The following is a 22,637-nucleotide window of genomic DNA, read 5'->3' on the forward strand; positions in this document are numbered from 1 at the left end:
TTCTTAAAATAATGTCCACTTTAAAATAAAAGTGTTTTGGAATTCACATTTCGACGATCCCGTAGCTAGGCCTACTGGGGGCAGTGAGACAGTAATACTCCTGTTTTGCAATTTCTGTTTAGGAGAAGCTTTTATGATCGACGTTGGAACCGAACACTGTTTATTAATTCATATAAAACAGGAGAAATTCACCTTTCAAAACCTTATACTAGTAGCAGTGCATTGAGCTAAGGGAATGATCTAAGGGAAATAACTCGATTTACTTGACGTTCAATTTAAAGACCACAAATAACTAGTTAAATTTTGCCTATTGCCTATAAACGAAAAGGCTTTAATCAACGCGATATAAATGGATTTAATTCAACAATTGGGGGTAAAATAAAACAAGAAATGTTATTTCTAAACATTCAGCACCCTACATACATCAGACAGGGCACCTTTATGCCATTTAATCGTTTTGCAAACTAACACAATCGTGAAATTTCGGGAAAAGGTCCAATAAAGAAGTGGACATTTTCAACTACTTGCTGCTCCTATAACGATTTATACTGCAGACATCAAAACAATTGGGTGTTTGGGGTTAGAATCTCCCTATGTAGCCTTTTGTAAAACGCCCTTGTCTGGGAATTCAACACCCTCCACCTCGGTATCGAGATCTGCTCCTTGATGCATTCCCGCTCCCAATTTTAGTGTTTTTTATTGCCGTAGCCTTCAGTTGAAGCCCCAAATTATAGGCAACCAATCATTAACCCCCCCCCCCCCCCCCTCTTTCTTCATTTCACCCTTACTCCTAAGCCCACCACCCAAAAAGTTCAGATATAAGGAACTATATATTTTAATTTAGGGGAGTACTAGGTTGTCCGTTTTGATCTATCCTATAGAACGAGATAGAACCAGTAGCTTTCGAGGCGACCATCACTACAGTTCTGTTAGACGGATGTTCATTACTTTTTATGATTCTGAAAAACAGACAGAGAAGATTTGAGATGAAATGAAGTCAAACTAACCATGGCCGTAAACACAATTTTTACTGGGAGTAACTGAGAGTAACCGGTACCACCTGGCAGTAACTGGCAGTAACTGGTACCGACTGACTGTAACTAAGAGTAACTGGTACCGCCTGGGAGTAACTCTACAGGAATAACTGACGCTTCATGGAGACACGCCGTACTTACCGAACATCACTAATATAAAGATCGCCAGCATTATTCTTATTATAAGCCTCAGCATACAGCTCTGTGGCATCACCTCGACGGTATATATGTTCATAGAACACATTGACTCCCGAGGAGGTCGTGTTAAACGTATAGAGGTATAGAGTCCCTGTGTTTCCGGCGGACACAACCACATAGTTGTTACCATTATCAGAACGAACGTCTATAGCTTCTACTTCCGGTCCCTGAAATGGAGGATGCTGAAGCTGTTGTTGCTGATGATGATGGCCATGGCTGGTGATTAATGACAGAATTGCCTACGATGCTGATGATGATGGTGTTGCTAATGATGATGGGTGGCGATGGCTGATGATGAATGGCGATTATTGATGATGGTAGCGATGGCTGCTGCCTATGATTATGGTGGTGTTGCTCCTGATGATAATAATGGCATACATTGATACTTGGTGGTGTTTCTGCTGATGCTAACGAAAATGATGATGATGATGATGCTGAAACAGCTCCTTATGATGATGATGATGTTGATTTCTTCCTGCTGCTCCTGATGAGGATAACCCAATGGAATTGATAGGCCTAGTAATGGGCAGAAGATAGCAATGATGATAAACCAAGATGGTGTTGAATGGAAATGTCAGTGAAGAAGAGATGTATGTAAAGAAGGATGATGATTAAGTAAAGATGAAATAGGCAAGGATGATGATGATTTTGTGTTAATAAACATCTCACCATGTCGTCAGAGACAGTGTCTTTCAAGGACTCTGCTGAATTTTGATCAGGGTCGACTATATCAGTGTTAAATACAGGATAGTAAGGATTGACTGATGACGCCCTCTCCAGATGATCACCACTATCAAACAACAAGTTATAACTAGTCGCATCCCAAATAGAAAATCCACGACCACCAAACGTGTGGACTTTGTCAATTTTACCCGTAAATTTAGAGATTCCATCGATCTGACTGATGTGGAGACGCCCTGAAATAAATTTCAAATAAATAAATAAAATGAAATAAAAGGAAAAATCAATCAATCAATAAGGTTAAAAGGAATTAATGAAATAGATCAATAATATTTACCAAGTCTACTGTCTTGACCAAGTTGAGCAATTAAGGTTGCATTATCAATACTAATGGTGTCAAAAGAATTGGCTGAAATATAACATAACATCAGTGAGTTCATAGTCTACTCTTATAATGTACACAACCTGCAGTAGACAAGAAATTGTTTCATCCTAACAGTAGAAACTCTTTTTATGCAAGCCTCTCTGACCTCTGGCATGGTCTTCGATATCAGTTAGCTGGAAGCCAATATCAACTTGTCATGAAGACGATTTCATCACCTTGCTCGTGACCAAATACAGTTCTAAAGCACCATCAGAAACTGGTTCTCTTACCTGAAGCTAAGTGATGACCTCTAGCAGCATGATTGAAATTGAAACCATGTGAATCCTGGGTATAGCTAGTCATTGTGCCTTCATCTGCAGTAATCAGATAGTTCTTCTTTTTAATTTTGATAGATTTAACAGCATCAGGGAGACGGTGAGAGTAGATGGGATAGTTTCTCAGATGTACACCTACAATCAAATAGAAATGAATGGAGTTTTACATTCTAAAATCCTAAAACACTATATCATAGACACCATTGAAGTATAACAATTGATTTTCACATCCTATTCTTCGGCTCCTGATTGGCTAATTCAGCCTGGCCTCCTGATATTACTGGTAGAACTCGAACCCTGGTGATAGTATCTGATGCACCTAGTAGCTGTTTATTTTTATTGTTTATTTTTATACTTACCCCCATCTTTGTCACTGGCATCCATCCCATAATTTATCCACTCTTTCGTGGGTAGAACTACCAGCTGGTCTGCTGCCACACTCTTAATATTGATTCTTCCAATAGCATCATTTTCCTGAAAGTATTACAAGACATCAGGAAATTCTTTTTCATTTCTGCTGTCCTTAGCAGCTGATCATTGGCCAAACGTCTTATGTCAGGCTGCCAGACTTGGACAAGCTGACCACCTTCGATGCGACTTATGAATAGAATAGTTATATATCAAATTTTGTATTTGGTACCTGAAAAGTGACGTAAGCGTAGTTATTGTCTACAGCAGTGATGGTTTCTGGTTCCAGTTCCTGGGCCACAGTGCTTCTCTCTGGCAGAACAGCTGTTGGAATCGCTCTGCCTGGAAGTCGAATATCTTCTCTGGAATAGAACACAACAATGACATTCTACACTCAGTAAAATCCAGGCCGTGTATTCTCGAAACGCTCTTAGCACTAGGATGTCTTAGAAACAATGTTAGAAGATAAGAACCTAGGATATCCTAGCGCTAAGATCGTTTTGAGAATACGTGGCCCGAATTTTTGGTAAAACCGAAAACTGGTTTGTCATAAAAAAAATGAACAGCAGGTGAAGCAACCGGTATTAAGTAATGGCTTTTGATGCCAAACGTTTCTGGAAAGTTAGAACTTACCTTAAATTGAAATTATTAAAATCTATAAATTTCTCGATAGCGTTTCCAGACAAATCAAAGTTAATCAAAGAGATGGAACCTTCAGGATCTACGTATCTTTTAAGATGGTCGACACCAGGTGAACCTTCGTTAGCAACCAGTAAGGTCTTACAGTCAGGTGTAAACTCGATATTCTCTGGCTGTACACCAACTTAAAAATATATTGAAATGAATTAAGTTTTATGTCCTACTTTTCCACAGATAAATTATATCCGCACAAGGGTTGTCTTGTTCCATATGAACGATTAGACGCTTTACCAAGGACTGACAGGACTGTAAAGAAAAATCAGAAGGCATTATCTTTGGCAACCCTAAAACTATGAAGAGGCCTGTTGATTGGTTGGTTAGAAGATCATTATAGCACTAGATATATCAATAAATCAAGGGCAGCAACTCTTCACTTACCAGTGATTTTGTTTCTATAGTTCAAGGAATTAGAGGCTGAGTTGTAGAGGTCAAAAAACTGAACATGACCTTCAAAAACGCTGATATCAGAGGTCAAGGACACTGCCAGACGACTGCCACAGACTTCAACATCCTGAGGGACGCCATCACCAACTTTGAACTCGTAGGACATCAACCGTACTGGAGTATTTAAGTTACTGATATCTATAACATGGAGCAGTTTAGATCCACGACCTGAAAGATAATTGGAACAGTGTTTAACATTAACTATTGACAACACCTTTCAGTATGCAATGAGGGAAAATTTACACCAACACAGTAATAATATCCTAATATTGGTCCAAATTTTGCTAGGAAAGCAGCATTAGCATAAGATAAGCTTTGAGCAGATTGAGGATGGAAAAATGGCTCCTTAGCAACAAGTAGTTACCTCCCTTCTCTTCCCCCATACTTGAGAAGATATATTTACCGACAATATAGACAATACTGTTTGTAGAATCGTAGGCTGTTTCATGTACAGTATCACCGAAGAGTTTAAAATCTATGTTAGGGGTTACTTGGTAGGGTAATCTCAAATACCCTAATTTAGTAAAATAGGATCTTCCAACGATCCCTGACACCAATACTGCCAATAATGTTAGTCTTAGAATCATTTTGCCTGAAAGTAAAGAAAATAAAAGTAAAAAAAATGAACATTGCTTAAGAGAATAGGCAAGAAACAGAGCTTCGCTTTAGTGACCCTTTGCATTTCAAATTTGCTGCAAAGAAAAGAAAGAGAGAAACAATACTATTTTACAAGTATAACAACTTAGGTTCACAGTTAAGGATCCTTTCTACCAGCTGGTCTTTGGTCAAACCTTTTGGCATTAATCTTTCCTTGTAAGATTTAAGATGGCTCAGCGTATAAGCAAAAGGGCGGAATCATTTAAAAAATAGTCAGAAAACAAAAGAAAAGTCTGGAAAAGCAAAGTAAATCTCTAGTTCTCCCACATCTTACCTTGTTGACAGGTCAGTTAGTGAAAGAAAGAATCTATCTGGTGTATCTTTAACATCTGGTTCTATTCCCACTGTTAATTCTTTACTAACTGATAAGATTAAAGATGCACTATTGAGAGAAAAAGTATGATATTTGAGTTCTTATCCTTCTGTTCTAAACCTTATTGAGCTCTGTCTGTCCGTCCACAATTACTTGAAAACAAAAAAGACTTCAGTTTCTATCAGATTTTGAAGAAAGTTATCTATGTATTTGCGAAGTTCTTAAAAAATTCAAAGCTTTTCTGTCAAGGGCCTTGAATGCCTGTACTCACTGGAGTACAATCCATACAAGATATTGCTATTGTAGTCAAGGTATAAGAGGAAGTTCATAATAGCCACTACCACTGTAATACCACTGATTGTCTGTATTTGCTGGTGTACAATCAAATCGCTGTCAAGGTATATGACAAAGTTTGTAATAGCTTGACATTGTTAAGTTCGATACCACTGAATCTTTAAAGTTTTAAACCATGTTCAATATCAACAAGTACATGGTAGGTCATTGTCACTTTAAGATAAGATAGAAATACTACATTCTTTTCATTTTTACTAGAAATATCAGAACTCCTTATAAATTATTGATAATAATGACACAGGGATTAATACAAAAAAGATAAAAACATAGGGCATAAATAAGATAAGGATTGGAATCCACAGCACTTAATCACCTAGCAGACGTCGTCCAATTTGCTATCAACTGAGCTGTTCCACTGTCTTGGCAGAAGATAATCTAGCTCGCTGTCAACTGAGCTATTTCAATGTCTTGGCAGACAACAATCCAATTTGCTACCAACTACCAACCAATCCAATCCAACTTGCACTGTCACAAAAAGACAGTGACCATGTTATTTTAAGTGATTAATCAAAAACATGCAAAATATATTTTTAATATACATGCATATTCATAACAAATAACAAATTGATTAATAACAAAAATATAATAACAATGTTGAGTAATAACAAATAAGTCAAGCAATAATATTCATGCATATCTAGGGGGTGATTAAAAACGCAAACACGAACAGTCCATTTTGTTTGTAGGTATGATAAAGAGTATTTAATAAATATGATATAAATAAAGTTCTTATAGTTTTAATTACTATTCATTCCCCCCACCCCTAAAATCTGCCCTGTCAGTGTTTTGTATCACCCACATGTTCAGGAATATGCTTAGCAACATAAGTATTAAACAGTTGTAAAGGAACTTTCAACCTTCCAACAAAAATGAGCATGACCATGCATGTGAGAATTATAGAAGATTAAAAATTATTATAAATATGTTACTTGTTTAAATGAATTCAAAGGATAGTTTTTATGATAAAGTTTAAAACATTGACTTAGCATAAGTTTCACTTTCAAGATTGGCTTACTGCACATTGCACATGACTTTGACCAAACTGATATTTTACAACTTCTACGTTGGCTTAATGCTCAAAACTTTGTCCAAAATAATGTATTACACTTTCTAGGTTGGCTACCATCTATACTAAAATAGGCTCGGTAAAACTAGCCTCAATTTCAGCATCTTCGTTATAGCTCCCAGAATCCACTGCTGAAAGCGTCTGACTCCATATTGCGATTTTCCCGTCCTTACTACAAGATCCGGACATGACGTAGCGATCTTCTGCTCGGCACATTGATCTAATGGCGTCAGTGTGCCCAACTAATTTTTTCCACAGAGTTCGTTTTTCAAGAGTATAAACGTGAATTTCCCACTCTTTCGTTCCAATCCACATCTGAAAAAATACGAGTCTATCTGATAGCTTTGCTCAGGGAAATGACGACAAGTCATAGTCCATGAGCAGACAGCGCCAGGGAATGGACATATAAACATTAAAGTCATAGAACAATCCTAGATCTCAAGATTCAAACGATGATCAAGGGCAATAACTCAAAAAATTCTGTTTAAAAGAGGGTGCAACTATCATGCAACTCATGCAAAGAACAGCCAAAAATAAAACTTGCATGCAAACAGCTGAATTAGTAAAAACACTAGCAGACGTCAAAACGACCATCAAACTCTGCCTACCTTTTCATTGGACAAGACCATAGTTGTGATGCCACGTTTACAGACTTGTATGGTATGGTCACAGTTTGTCGTCTGTCTGTCCCATACCAAAACCACACCTTTTCTTCTAAGTCCCGCCCATAACTGTAATGATCATATCATCATTATATAAAATTGACAATTCAATACCACACCCTTTCTTCGAAGTCCGGCCCATAAATGTAATAATCATATCATCATGATATAAAATAGACAAATCAAAACCACACCCTTTCTTCTAAGTCCCGCCTTTTTATTAAGTAAGACAAATGAGTACCTGATTTGGTGTGATTTCAAAACAAGCGATTTCCTGATCAGGTTGTACATCTGCCATGCAGGAATAGTCCAACTTGCTTAACCATTTTCCAGATTCATCAAATACTTGTATTCCACTCCATGTACCTGTATAGTATATCATAATAATACAAGGGCAATAACTCTTGACATACTCATACAATTCAAGAATACAAAACCTTCAAGTAGCTGGAGCCATCATTATATCTATTATGTCAAAATATCTTTCAGAAACTGAAAAAGAGGCAGATGTTTCGGTCTAACTGAGAAAACACTCTGGGTATATTTCATCACTATCAAGGGCAATAACTCTTACTTACCACACCAAAGTTTATTATCAGCCAAACGTAAAGAATGTAGCCAAACTTTCCCCTCAAGATGGATAACTTGAATAGGCTTTAGAGAGGATATTTCCCATTTTATAATGACACCATCTAAACTGCCTGAGAACACAGACCTAATAAATAAAAAAAATAGAAGATGAGTAATGCCATGCAGTGTGCAATGAGAGAAATTTTGCCAGGACAGCAACTGTAGCTTACTCTTTTTGCAATTTCCAACTGTCGAGGGATATTTAACGTGCACAGCCTATAGCTCACAGGCCCTCTGTTTATTGTTCCATCCCATCAGCTTTCTAAACATGTATTACTTTTCAGAATGTAATTCTAACTTTCAGTTAGTCTAGGAACTAAACCCAATCCAAATTTCATTGGTCTAATTTTGAGAGAAAATGGTTTACTTTTTGTCTTGTGAGAGGTAGATAGAACACACCAAGTCCTTATGATCTGAGAGAGTTTTACTAGTGGTGAGAGTATCAGTTTCTATTATATAGATTCCAGAAGCACCGGCCCAGACGTGATTATCATCTACAGATGCCAGACTGATCTACAATATTAATTTCATAATAAACAAGGGCAACAACTCTTGATAAATCATAGATAAGACTATAGACAAAATAACTTGGCCTCAGATTAATCTATTGGATAATGAACAAGGGCAATAACTCTTGATAAATCATAGATACGACTATAACAGAAATTTCTAATTCATATTTCAACTTACTACATTTTTTTTAGTTGTCACGTAGTTCGTCTCCAAGAGGAAAGTCGAGGCATCAAATATTCTAATTTTCCTATCTCCTAACCCACACCATAATCTAGGGGCATGTTCTTCTCCAGCGGGGGTTACAACTACAAAAAACAAAAAAAAAATATAACTATGTACCCCTTGCATTAACATTGGCAAAAATCCCCTGTTTAATCAATCATTCAGAAACCAATCGGCAAGATGACATTGGCCTTATCCTGAGGGTCCTGTTATTCCTGGTATAACCATCTCCATGAACACACACCACCCTCCTCCCCCCATCACATGTGAAAGAATAAATATGTAAGGTACATACAGCCTGGTGTATAAAGAAGAGTCTCAACTGTAGTTCTCTGTCTTTCCAACTGATTTGGGTCAACTCGTTTCTGCAGGACTGTCAGAGTTGGTTCAGGTAAAATATGGCGTCCATCTGCTACGTATTTGGTGTAGTAACACAATGACTCGGCTGATTCACCCAATCTGTTGAAATGAGCTGACTGCTCAAATAGTCCACTGAAAGGAAACAAAATTAAGATTTGATCTAATGTAGCGTCTGTACCACATCTTGGCCTGTTTTTAACCAGATATTCTCCAAATCAGCTCAAGAATCAGGTGAATCAGTCGTTTTCAATTTTGTTTAATAGAAGCCCAGATCACAGAAGATGGCTTGATGTTTTCTTTAACGAAAGCCCCTACCTCCTTATAACTGCATCAATCAGAAGCACATTCTGTGATGCCTGATGGGTAACAGAATGATCTTTAGTTGCTATGGAAACCAGACGACCACAAATCATTTCTTGTATCAATAGAAACCACCAATTTCGATCTTCTTTCAACCATATTGTAAACTTTATGCTGCCAGCTGGAATGAATGAATGAATGAATGAATTGGATAAATGAATTAAAAATTGACTATTGCATCAGGTGTTCCAATGATTCGCAAAGAGTTTCATCGATTAGCTATTTTGAAAAACACGTGGTTTTGGATATTTTGAGACACAAAGAAAAACATTACAGCTTGTAAAGCAACGAAAATGATGACTTATACCTGCTAAAGGAATATGCTGTAGTTTTGGATTTGAAGACATGATACTGAAGCTTTAAGAAAACTATGGAGGAACGAAAAAAGATATCTTACTTTCATTTTGGATAGATATAGCATCTATAGCTTTAAGAAAGGAAGAGAGTTGAGTTTTCTCTATTTTAGCTACATCATGAAGTTTTATTAATTCTATAAAACTATTTGAACCATCTTTTAAAAAAAACAATCTGAAACACATTCAAAAATTATTTTAACTATTTAAAATCTTAGTCCTGCATCAAAACTAAGTTCTACCATGCAGTCAAGTTCAAGTCTGCAGCTTGAAGTCTGCAATGAAGGAAATTGTGCTAGGATATCACCATTTCATTTGCCTTCTCTTTACATTTCCAACTGTTAATGCACAACTAGTAGAAAAAGAGACTTCCATTTAGCGCCATTTCTAAAAAAAAACTTGATGCTTTATCCATGTCAGCCCATCACTCCTGCATCATTTATAAAGTGAATATCCCTCCCCCCTCCATTCCCCACACCCATACCTTTTGTTAGTCAGGGCGATTCTACCAGTTCTATCATTCATTTTCATAAGAGATGAAACTCGTAAGATATCCTCATGATCGATATCATCAGCTTCAAAATTATCCAAACATTCTAGACAGATCTTTTTATTTTCTTGATAACATTTATCAAACATCTCGAATGTCAGCTGATCTACAACTACAAAATATAACATAACATAACATTAATATAACATAACATAACATAACATTAATATAACATAACATAACATAACATTTATCAAACATCTCGAATGTCAGCTGATCTACAACTACAAAACATAACATAACATAACATTAATATAACATAACATAACATAACATTTATCAAACATCTCGAATGTCAGCTGATCTACAACTACAAAATATAACATAACATAACATTAATATAACATAACATAACATAACATTAATATAACATAACATAACATAACATTTATCAAACATCTCGAATGTCAGCTGATCTACAACTACAAAACATAACATAACATAACATTAATATAACATAACATAACATAACATTTATCAAACATCTCGAATGTCAGCTGATCTACAACTACAAAATATAACATAACATAACATAACATAACATAACATATAACATAACATAAAAGGGCCAGGTTTGTCATCCGTTTGACCAATCATATCTTAGTCTCAGAAACAAGAATTTTTTAACTCAAGCTACAATAAAAGTGTTCACAGCTCGCTGACAAAATTTGAGTCTTGTAAAATCAATGCCAAGACGTTTGAAGAAGGACCAGCTGGTAGACAGGATCCCTTCGAACCTAAGTTGTTATCCTTGTAAAATATAGTATTGTTTCTCTCTTAAAACAGAAACAAACAGATTGAAACTTACATTTGGAAGTTTTTAGAGCAGTGAAGAGAGCAGAAGAAATTTCATAATCTGTAGCCATATCTCTTAAAGCAACAGCATCTAAAAACTCATCAAAAACTGAAAGAGATAAAGAATGGGAAAGTTCACATTCTTCTAAATAGGCCACTGTAGAGATACAATACAGAGATACAGTCAGTGGACAATGGGGGGAATTTTGTCCCAACTTGAACAACTCATTAAAAATTGAAAAAGGAAAAGGAGAGGAAATCCTGCTTTCCTACTCCCTTGGGCCACTGTAGAAATGCAGTGCCATACAGTCAGTGTGCAATATGGGAAATTTTACCAGGGAATCATACAGGTCCTAATCATTACAAGCCTTTTAGAGAGTACACATTCTTTATGGTTAGACAAACCAAGAACTATTTCTACCTCCATGGCAAATGCTTTCAACAAGGCTTTGTAATCAGACAAAATAGAGAAAATTTGACGATGTACTTACATAAGTCGTGATCTGGAGGGTGGATATTAGTTTTAATCTGTTGCCTAGTAACATAGTCTTTATTATCCAGTATTTGTTCTATCTGACGTTCGTATCCTTTCTGTTTATACAGCTCTTTTTTCTCTTTCTCTGAAAGTTCGTCCAGCATTCCTCGTATTAAACTGGAAAAACAAATCTTCACTCTTCTAGACACCTGATACCACATTTCATTATGAAATACTCACTGATGATTGATATACTTCCTTATGTGAAAAGTTCATTAGCTGCTACTAATGTTTTGCCAATATGTTGTTTTGTTTTGCAGATTGGATCGCTAGGTTATTATATACAACAATGATATTTCTGCTGCTGCACCACCAACGTTCACAGGCTAGTAGTCTACTTCAAGGAGAGCAGGCTTCTCACACTAATGGAGACCAAAACACAATGCAGCAAAACTAAATAAACATTTCACTATCAAACAGTACTTACTCTTTTGGTTGTAGACTAGAAAATCCAGACTGTAGATTAAAAAGGTCATCTAGGGATTGTGGGTAATTGCCGGCTGCTGATAGGAACATGGCTCGTAGATATCGATAGGAATTCCTTGCTGTATAGTCTTGACTTTCCTGGTTGAAAAAATAGCAAATGATAGTTTAATGTGGTTGATAGGAAGGTGGGGATAGCAGTCTAGCTAAAGGTACCCTCACACTATAGTGATTACCAGTTGTGTATAGTTGCGAATGGCCATGAGTTCTGAACGCAACTCACAACTAAGATGTGAGTCTCACGAAGAACACCAATGAGGTGACTGTAGTCTAAGATGTGAATTTCGTCTAATCAATGCCAAGTTAACAATAGCTCCTAACCTTTTTTCGGTGTGAAGCTTTAAGCTGACATGGCAGACCAGTTTAAGCTTGATCAGCTGCTCAAAGATAAGCTCTAAAGCTCAATTAACGTAGACACTATCAACCAGACACTTGACTCTTTGTCCTGTCTGTCTATAGATTATGTAAATAGAAGTGTAGACCAACCTCTATTTGAGTAGTCAGTAACTGTATACACTGTCTAACGTAGGTATTAATATTATTGAAACTCGGAAGAAACAGAGTCTTATATTCTTGACGATTAAAAATAGGTAGGCACGCCACAGACACCTGTTTACTCACTGGCTTTCGCGACCTGTCAATATAGAAACAGAATTTATAATTAGAACTGTTAACAGTTGTGAGCAGGGCACGACTCCTTGGTTCCCTGGCTTTCATGACCTGTCAATATATAAACAGAATTTATAACTAGAACTGTTAACAGTTGTGAGCAGGGCACGACTCCTTGGTTCCCTGGCTTTCGTGACCTGTCAATATATAAACAGAATTTATAACTAAAAGCACTGAGTGTGGCACGAAATCGTCATTTTGTTTAAATGATAATTCAGAAATATTGAAATATCAAAACAGAACCTAAAACATGTTGTTACACAGAGTTTCACCTTAAGCGATCTTCAGACAACTGACCTATTTCAGTCTGAGTCCATCTTGAAGTTTGACAGAGAACACTTGTTCTCAAGCTGTAATTGATAAACAGAGACACGATTAAAAAATGTTACCTAGATATTGTAGGTTGTGGACTCACTGAAGTCAAACTCATCCTTTTAGCAACAGGTCGTGATTTCAGCTCCGTTTCAGACCAATAATCAACTTTCTCACTGAATCTGTCTTGTAAAAACGCTTTAAACATGGAAGAAGGTAATATCTGGAAGAAATACAAAATGGTTTTAAGCCCAACATTAATTCAAAGAATCTCTAGTGATAAAGTTAAAGAAAAAATTGTAATGTACATTTTGATCGTGTGCGTGTGCGTGCGTGAATGCATGAATGGGTAAGTGTGTGAATGGGTAAGTGAGTGAGTCAGTGCATGAGTGGATGAATGCCTTCACGAGTTCATGAGTTCATAAGTACATGAGTAAGTATGTAAGTTATCTACCTTTTTATAGAACTCTCTACACTCTGAAGGTACACTCTCTAGAAAACCCTCGTGATTGAAGTACGTTGCTCGGATCTTTATATGATCCATGATACCTCTGAAATGTAGTAATAAATAAACTAAATACTAACGATCTCAACCACACAACGAAACACAAAATACAAAACTATATGTTGGTGAAACATTGGTAGCAGCTAATGTCTTTGAAAACGATAACTTAAATTTGGTATTTACTTATTAGCTGTATTAAAACACCTTTTACAGAATATCAATATCAGCTTTTGCTATAGTGATGTCAGTAAACACTTACTTATAGTGGAATTGCAAGAGCCACAGACGTCTGATTGAAAATTGTAATGGTGTAACGATGATATCATTGTCCCCAATACTCAATAAAGTTTAGAAAACCTCTTTATAATCCCAATTATTTCAACATTACCCACCTAAATAGATTGACCATTAACTCGAGACAAGCAAAACTAATATCACCGTTAAACTTCTGTATCATCTTCATAGCTTGACTTCTCTCTGACTTATAGTTCGTACAAAATGGCCTGAAAAATTACAGGCAGTTAGCTAATCAATTCTGCATCCTTTTCAGAGTGTTCAAATTGCAAAAAAACAAAACTCAGTATGAGCAAAACAATTCCAGTAACCAAATATCTTGTCCAAAGAATGACATAATCGGAAGCAATAATAGTATAGTAATGGACTTCTTAATCATAAAGTATCTTGCAACTGCCATGATGTCATAAAAGTTCAAGTCTAAATTGAACCCTGGGTAGAATTCACTTACTTAGACACCTCTGAAAGTTCACGTTGAAATTTGCGACTGATACAACCTTGTTTAAAAATGGTGGCTGGAGCTCTAGGCATGATGGTAAGTCGTTGACACATCGTGTCAGATGTTGGTTCCTGGTCGTTTATGACTACGTTGATACTGACTGTACCTTCATCAATGTTCACCACCACAATATCATTGATCTGAAAAACAAAATGGAGATTTACTTCCATCCTAGGCTAAGTTAGAGAGATTGTATGTGTATTGGTGATAGCATTGTACTATGGTTCTTACAATTCCACCTAAGCTAAGTGTTTTATGATGTCACTATCGCAAAAGTTGCTTCAGATATCATGAGGCCTTTACGATGTATAAAATGACCAGTGTTAACGAAATTGTAAGAACAACAGACGTCTAATTGAAAATTTGAATGATGTAAATTAGAGAGGAAGCTATCCATTAAGAAATTTAACAGAAACAGAACAATAATCACCTGTTTAACGACATTTAAATGTTTACTATGACAACCCATCATAAAGGCACCGATAGCTTCCAGGAAGTCTAGCGCTGACTGCGACAGAATCGGTACATAAGTAAATCTCCATTCAAAAGGTAGGATAAAATATCTAAAACTCTGTAAAATACAGTAACAAAATAGTAATATTAAATGTGGACACCCTAGAGGGATGCTGAATCAACGTGCCTAGTTAGTAAAATAACTATGTGGACACTACAAAATGGATGCTGAATTGATGTACTAGTAATGTGAACTCTCAAAAAGTGGAGTAGCAAATATATGAATATATAATTACTTACAACAAGTAAGAGAGTAATTTTCCTATTATCATACAATAAAATACACCTTATGATTATATTTTAACAATGTGGACTCTCTGAAAAGTATGCCCAGTTGACTGACAAACGTTCCAAACATTATTAGCTATATGGACTCTCCAAAATGGTAGCACAATACCAAATTACAATTTGAATGAGCTTACCTCCATCACGATTGTAAGCAAAGCATAGCTTGATGATACGAAGCATAGCTTTTCTTCTGTCAGCATAGCTGTAATGATTTTGAGTACCTCTTCCACGTCGAAGATAAGAAAGACGTAATGAAGGGGCATATTAACGACCGGTTTATCAGGTCTATAAGCTGGTGGTAACGTTACTGTCAAATTGTACAAAATAAATTCCTAAAACAAAATAAACAAAACATGAAATCAATTGAATGGAATTGGCTATTGAAGATGGGCAATGCCATGCAGTGTGCCATGAGGGAAAGCTTCTCTTTTTTGATTTTCAACTGTCGAGTGATCATTAATTACACATCCAGTGGCACCAAGGCCTTACTTCTCTGTCAGTTTAGAACAATTACTTTAATGAATAACTTGCTACGTTTCGACGATGATGCTTTCATCTTCATCATTGCCTGATAAAGATGAAAGCATCATCGTGGAAACGTCTCAAGATATTCATTAAAGTAATTGTTATCTATATAATTGTGTCCAGTTATACAGTTTAAATACAAGTGTATTTCTTCAAGTAGAAATTGATTACTTACTATCTGTACGTTACCAGATGGTGGAACTGGAGTCATACATAAAACATAAGTTAAATCTTTTAAAAATGTGTACATTTCCTCTACATCTCTTTCAATATGGTCTACCAAACTATAGAAATAGAATAATATTGATACTGAATATCTGTAAATAGTGGCTGATTTTAATTATATGCGCATATTAAATACTTGCCAATCGAGCAGCTCAAGAGTGAATACTTGAAATTGAAAAGATTTAAACTTGTCATAATGCTGATAGAATTCTTTTTGTTAGGGTTCTCCAAGTTCCTTCATCCTAATGAAAGACATGGCAGGTTTGGCTGCAGTCCTCTGAGCACCAAGCATTATTTCGTTTCCTTCACCCACCCCTGCCTCACCCCCAGGTGTCCTGTGCCATCAATGAAATCTAATACTAACCAAGACAAACATTCTTTAAGAGCCCAGTAATAAGGATGTTTTGATATGAGAACACAACACTGAGGTAAATAACACAACAAATCAGATTTCTCTTCGTGTTTAGTGGTTGTATCCAGGTCAAGGTGTATATTGTACTCTGTATCCTAAAAATAGTAACAAAACATAGTCTTGAACATCATACTAGACAGAGTTCTACGTCCTACAGTTCTGGACTAACAAAATGAAATGGAGTTTTACGTCCTACTGCTCTGTAATTTATGTGGATAATATGTTAGTGAATACAGCTAATCAGAGCACTTGAGATAAATATAAACATCATGGCTTATCGAGGGCTCTGATTGGCTGTATTTGCTACAAACAAGCCAATCAAATCCCTGTATTTATAAAGTCTATCATACAAGAAAAGAGACTAATAAAGTCAAGGTATTAGACGCAGTTTGTAATAGCTTAACACTGTGATATAAATTCTAGCCTACCTGCCAAACAATAAATGGTTTATAAAATGTTAAACAAGTGGCATAACTCTTCCGTCCTGAAATATCCGTCAAGACGAGGAAATGAACCTCATTTTCAGGTTTATGACGATACGCTTTGGCATTATCTGAAAATAATAAAAAGAATTTTCTAGATTAAGGAATCGTTCATTAATCTTAAGGTACACTCTCTCCATAGTGATTACTAGTTGTATATGATTGAGAATAATGAGAGTGATCATGAATTTCAAACGCAACTAACAACTCTGTTACATGAGAGTTGTGTTCGAAACTTATACCCAACTGGTGATCACTATGGTATGAGGGCACCTTTAGAACATCATAAGATATGTTGACATTATATAGTTTCGGTATTCTCCAGTCCATGTTAAACATAATCTTACAAAAATCGTAAAAATCTTCTAAAAATTTCTAGCCTATTCCCAAATTCTTTTCGATTAAATTTATTTTATTATCAAACCTGGAAAACAGAAGGTAGTGATGGAATTCAAAACTTCATCAGAAATGGGCAGGTCTGGAGCAGGCACAGTTAATGTACGTTTTGTTGATAGTCGTTTTGAGTCTGGATGTGAGGAAAAGCTTCGACTTGCATATCCAGACCTTCTTTTTCTTCCTTTACTACCTAAAAAAACAATCATAGGAATTTATTTTAGAACATCTATCTAATGCATTAATTTGCATTAAACTTTAAAAAACTATCAAGGCATCTGATAATCTTCCATGCTCTTGAGAAGAATTAAAAAAAAACAATGCATTGAAACCAGATAACCAATTACCAAAAGATCCACTGTTCGAAAGAGGACAGGCCGAGTCAAGATTTCAGTTGACACTTACCTAGACTCTTAGCTCGAGCTCTAAACAAGACGTTCTGACTCTCTGCTACGTCTGTATTATGTGATGTGTCGTGGGTGGGGGGGTATTTGGGATCCTCTCGTAATTTAGGATGAAAATAATATGCCTTGGAGGATGTGATGGCAGACAGAACCGGCGCCTCGAAATCCTGGTAATACAAATTATCATACACTTCTTTCGAAGAAAACTGAAAAATAACACAAAAAATCGACTTATTACGTCGTGGAAGAGATTCAAAATGGCTGTGTACGTCCGTGTGTGTTATTTCTATGTTAGAAAGGTACGTTTTTTCGCATGTCAACTGGCAAAACAATAGTATAGCTGACAATATTCCCTTAAAAATTTCGAAGTATGTACTGTATACCTTATCAGTTTCTTCAACTGGAATCAGTCCAGTATTTTCATCAATACCCAGTACTAGTGTTATATCTACTAAGCCATTATAGAGACTTTCTGATTTAAGTATCTTAGATATTCTCTTGACACTCATAGTTCCTGGTAGTTCTTACTCTTCTTCAGTTTCCATTACTAATATAACTGAAATAATAACAAAAGGAAATAATAACAAAAGGAAATAATAACAATAGGAAAAAACAAACAGGAATAGGTTCACAGTTAAGGATCCTTTCTACCAGAGGTTCCTTGGCAAAACCTCTTGGTATTGATCTTTTCAAGATTATCTGTATGCATTTATAATATGTTCTCCCTGTGTTCATGTTTGAATATATGCAAGAATGTAGGATATGAATATCAAATGACATACTAACATAGTTTTTTACTATTGTTACTTGGCCTATTAAGCAGCTACGCATTTCATAATGTTACCGTATTTGGCCATATTGGGCGTCAATGCGTTTCGTATTTACGTTACATTTGGGAAACTTCAGACACCTGTGATTATACTAAATATTATTAACTGTTGACTATCAGTTGATAACGTTTTATTATCATCATATTCTTATGATAACTAGAGAAAGATAACACTCGGATAGAATAGGGTCAAGGGTCAAGGGTCAGATAAAACAAGCAAATTAACGACACCCTGTCTTTTTGATAATAACATCAAGAGTCAAGATGGAAAGACATAAAGAAACATCTATATTTTACAAGGATAACAATTTTGTTTCATGAGGACCCCCTTTCTACCAGCTGGTCCTTTGTCAAACATGTTGGCATTGAATTTTCAAGGATAATAACTTAGGTTCACAAGGATACTTGATCAAATCTCTTGGTATTGATTTTAGAAGGATAATAATTTAGTTTCAGCTTGTCCTTTGCCAAACCTCTTGGCATTGATCTTTCCTGTATTATCCCTACAGCTAATAGCTAATCAAATACAAGAGACAAAATGGAAATTCAACTCTCTTTTGAAGTAGTTTCAATCACTCACCTAATTACTTTCCTTGTTTATGATTTAAAATCAGGCTTAGATCTAATTCCCTTTTTTAGACATATGCAAAAATATATACTGCAGTGATGACTTTCATAGTGTCTAAACTACAGACTGTCCAACTATATGACTTATTCATCATTTTCAAATGTAGCAGTGAATGGCAATTGTAAAGTTGAACAGATCCCCTTAGGGTTTCTTCAAGCTCTTGATCGTCCACCTTTTTTCTACTTACCTTGCCTTGGGCACCTTTGCTTAACTTCCTTTTTTAATATCTACCAAAATTACGACAAACTATGGGAGAAGACACTGTATTCTACATCGACAGTCCTAAATACGAAGTAAAAATGATAAAATAAACTGCGATCCACTTGCCGATACATCCGATATATAAATAAAAACTTATTCTCTGCAAATTCAAATTCGCATTAAACTTTTCTACTTTCGTTTTAGTGTAAACAATCACCCGTCACATGACATAATGATGTACAACAAGTCGTCTGCTAATAATTTGTTTTTCAATTGCAAATGAAAGTTTTCAAAAGATTACGGAGAAAACGTATTCAAAAACACATTTTTTCCCCTCAAAACCAATACTTGAGTTTTTTGTTCGACAAATTTTAAACTTCTGAAGTTCAAGGTTCTACATGTTGCACATCAGGAAATTGTCAGCAATGGCGGCAAAATCAAAATGTTTTGGAATTTTTAGTTATAGTTTTTGTATTTCAGCTTTGTTTCTCGCTTGTTTGACTTATAATTATATCAACTGGGTTCTAGGTAGGCTTGCTCGATGTGATCATTATAAGATCATATGGTTTTGGGCTCTAGATCCCCGTATAAAAGCAAAAATAGGCCAAGCCAAAGATTGGCAAGAAGGGGGTGGGGCATTTTTTTAAATTTTCAATAAGGCCTTTGTCTTTGTTTGACTTTCATTACTGGTGTGTAATGCATCAGAATTAAATGTTGATTTCATAGCAATTATACGTCTGTGCCATGAATGTCTTGACATTGCAATCAACAAGATGTCATCCATCATTCTGATTCTTTTTTCCAGAAATCAACAACTGTCTTAAAAATGAAAATGATTGGAAATGGAGAGAATATTTGAACTGGTTTTCAATCACAGAAGACAATAATCTTAACAACTGTAACTTGTGGTTGTGGAAAACACATCAAAATGCATTCAGCAAGACAATCCAAGGCTATGCCGATGCTTACAGCTTCACAGCCAAAGAAAAATATCTTTCAATTCTTTTTGGAGTCTTGGTCATATCCATTTTAGTTCTGCTTTCTTGTCTTTGTTGCAGGAAGACAAAAACAATTCCAATTATTCCCACTAGCCCAGAAGTGAACATTTCTGATGAAACTAGACAGATTTCTCTTAGAAACACCAAAAGTCATTTTGATATGAGAAAATGCATCCTGGTGTTATTTTTCACCACGTTAGTTGTCAGCGTTCCCTGGGAATTTGTGCGACTCTATCAACAGGAAATCTCTAAAAGAGCTGCTAGTGTTTCAGTGGTAAAAATATAAATTGTATACAATACTGATTCTAAGTTTTTGTAGTTTGTTGGTAAACCATCTCTGAAAAGGTCGGGAGTAATGTATTGGCATGTGAGAAGAGGCCACAAAAAACTGTTACGGGGTTGAAAATGAGAGGGAGGGATTAGCTGTCCTCAGTTCTGCACCTCAATCCCCCTCACTGCCCCCTCACTGTAAACTCAAAGCTTTGTTACAGAACTTGAATCTGAAATACCAATTTGTTATGGTGCTCTAGATTCTGTTAATCCTTCATGAATTGTTAATTTGTTTTTCTAATTTTGCAGGGAGCACATGATGAATGCACTGAAAGATCAACCAGTGTTTTTCAATCTATTAAAGTCTTTTTACAATGGCAGTTTTCATGGTCTCAACTTGATAAATGTGAAAGGTATTATTACCATCTCTTGGTGGATCCATTATGGGAGTTAACTCCCTTGCTGGTATGTATCTTCAGCACAAGGTCAAAGGTCAGCACTATGAATTTTGATATAGTCAAATGAATGACATTAGACTGACATTCCCTCACACTAGTTTCATTGGTTGTGAATAGTTAAGTTAAAGAAAGAACATTCCCAATGCATAATTTGTTTCCTTTTTTTTGCAGGTAATATCATCAGCATTAACAAGATGTCTTTTGCATCCAATGGAATTGCTCTTCTCAGGATTGGGGCGGAGCTTCCGAGCATTTTTTGTGGAAATACCTGCCCAATGGCAACCAGTCTTACTTGTGATCCTAACACTAGTTTTGTTGGCTCTCATGTTAATGACGTGTAGCTACCGACTTCAAATTCCGTTACTATTTAACATAGAACCCAAGACTCCAGTTTACATACAAGACTGCAGTCATAGAAACACCAATCAAAATAGCCCTCATTTGTCTAGTAGTGATCTGACCAATAGAAATGGATCTTACATTTCTTCACCCAATCAAAATAGTTCTTATATTCATAGCAGAGCTCTGACCAATGGAAATGGCTCTTACATTTCATCTCCCAATCAAAACAGTTTTTACTTTTATAAAACTAGTGAAAATGGAGCCAATAGAAATGGTTCTGACATGTTCTATTCTTTAAATGATGTGCCAAATAAATCATCTTTTACAAGCAGTAATACTTTTCATGTGAATAACAGACTAGGAGATATTGCTTCGAATGAAACTGTTAATATGAATGTGACAAAAAAACGAAAGTACACTAAGAAATCTAAGGAACAAACTGAAGCTAGCTCGACACCCAAGACTAAATCAACCAGAGCTAGAAAAAGTCGGAAATCTCGTTATGAGGATGACCCTGACTTTGATGATGACCTTTGACCTTAGTTATTATGATGACCTTGATTTAGTGATAACCTTTGACCCAAGCTATATTAGTGATCTTCACTTTGTGGTTTAAGAAAGTGAACTTATTAATATATTTTGTTATTGTTTTGTAATAAAAATGATTCTTTATATATTTGTCGTATTATTGAATTAAGATTCAGTCTACACAGTAAGTGTATGACATTGCAGGGCAACATAATTATAATCTTTCCCCCTATTTTGGTCCAGTAAAGATTCGACAGCCGGGCCAGGGCCCCAAGAAATTTTGCTGGACCCCAGTTTAAAATATCAAACCATTGAGTTCTTAAATGCCTGGTGCTTCTAGCCCCCGACATCTAGTGCTTTATAAAAATGCCACTGTTTTGGTCTTAATCTTCACAGACTTAAAGAATAACACTAAAATTGTAAAAAGCAATATTTAATTTCGTATATATATATATATTGTGGAAAAAATATATTTTTATGTGAAAAAAATAATCAACTTTGGAAAAAAATGATTAGAATGTATTAATTTTGACTAAAAAAATAATTTGGGTTTCAAATTCTATTTCAGGGATTGTAAAGAGGTTTTGTTAAAAAAAAAACCTCTTTACAATCTCTTGAAGGATATAGAATCATACACCCCTTTTAATAAACCACCACTTACTTCTGACTGGAATGTACATGTATTCGTAAAAATTAATGTTGAAATTCAGACAAAAAATGAATAGACTGAAAGGCAAAAGGTTCCTTTCAGCACTTAACATACCAACAATAATCTATAGTAACTGATCAAAGCTTTAATATACTTCTAATAACCAATGAAATTAAAAATTTGGCATCTTTTTAATT

General features: G+C 35.6%; 2 protein-coding genes across 2 annotated transcripts; one reads left to right on the forward strand and one right to left on the reverse strand.

The window, feature by feature from the left end:
- Positions 1–820: 820 nt before the first annotated feature.
- Positions 821–18,046, reverse strand: LOTGIDRAFT_235654 (hypothetical protein; the record flags this gene model as incomplete). The annotated part of the gene is made up of 37 exons (XM_009065079.1): positions 821–959; positions 1,176–1,399; positions 1,902–2,149; positions 2,251–2,322; positions 2,568–2,747; positions 2,972–3,086; positions 3,253–3,382; positions 3,654–3,843; positions 4,098–4,331; positions 4,528–4,755; positions 6,727–6,868; positions 7,162–7,284; positions 7,457–7,581; positions 7,794–7,930; positions 8,213–8,358; positions 8,536–8,663; positions 8,876–9,072; positions 9,256–9,421; positions 9,698–9,828; positions 10,138–10,315; positions 11,012–11,107; positions 11,490–11,650; positions 11,961–12,097; positions 12,503–12,650; positions 12,737–12,822; positions 13,101–13,220; positions 13,452–13,548; positions 13,895–14,005; positions 14,248–14,435; positions 14,726–14,866; positions 15,231–15,428; positions 15,797–15,905; positions 16,211–16,353; positions 16,687–16,811; positions 17,165–17,326; positions 17,539–17,743; positions 17,921–18,046. 37 exons carry the CDS (start codon positions 18,044–18,046, stop codon positions 836–838), a joined length of 5,571 nt encoding a protein of 1,856 aa, XP_009063327.1. The 3' UTR covers positions 821–835.
- A 2,307-nt stretch (positions 18,047–20,353) lies between these two features.
- LOTGIDRAFT_167589 (hypothetical protein) lies at positions 20,354–21,800 on the forward strand (the record flags this gene model as incomplete). The annotated part of the gene is made up of 3 exons (XM_009065080.1): positions 20,354–20,467; positions 20,773–20,928; positions 21,093–21,800. 3 exons carry the CDS (start codon positions 20,354–20,356, stop codon positions 21,798–21,800), a joined length of 978 nt encoding a protein of 325 aa, XP_009063328.1.
- Between the last annotated feature and the right edge of the window lie 837 nt (positions 21,801–22,637).

Source organism: Lottia gigantea (assembly GCF_000327385.1).
Source record: "Lottia gigantea unplaced genomic scaffold LOTGIsca_67, whole genome shotgun sequence".
In the NCBI taxonomy this organism is placed as follows: domain Eukaryota; kingdom Metazoa; phylum Mollusca; class Gastropoda; family Lottiidae; genus Lottia; species Lottia gigantea.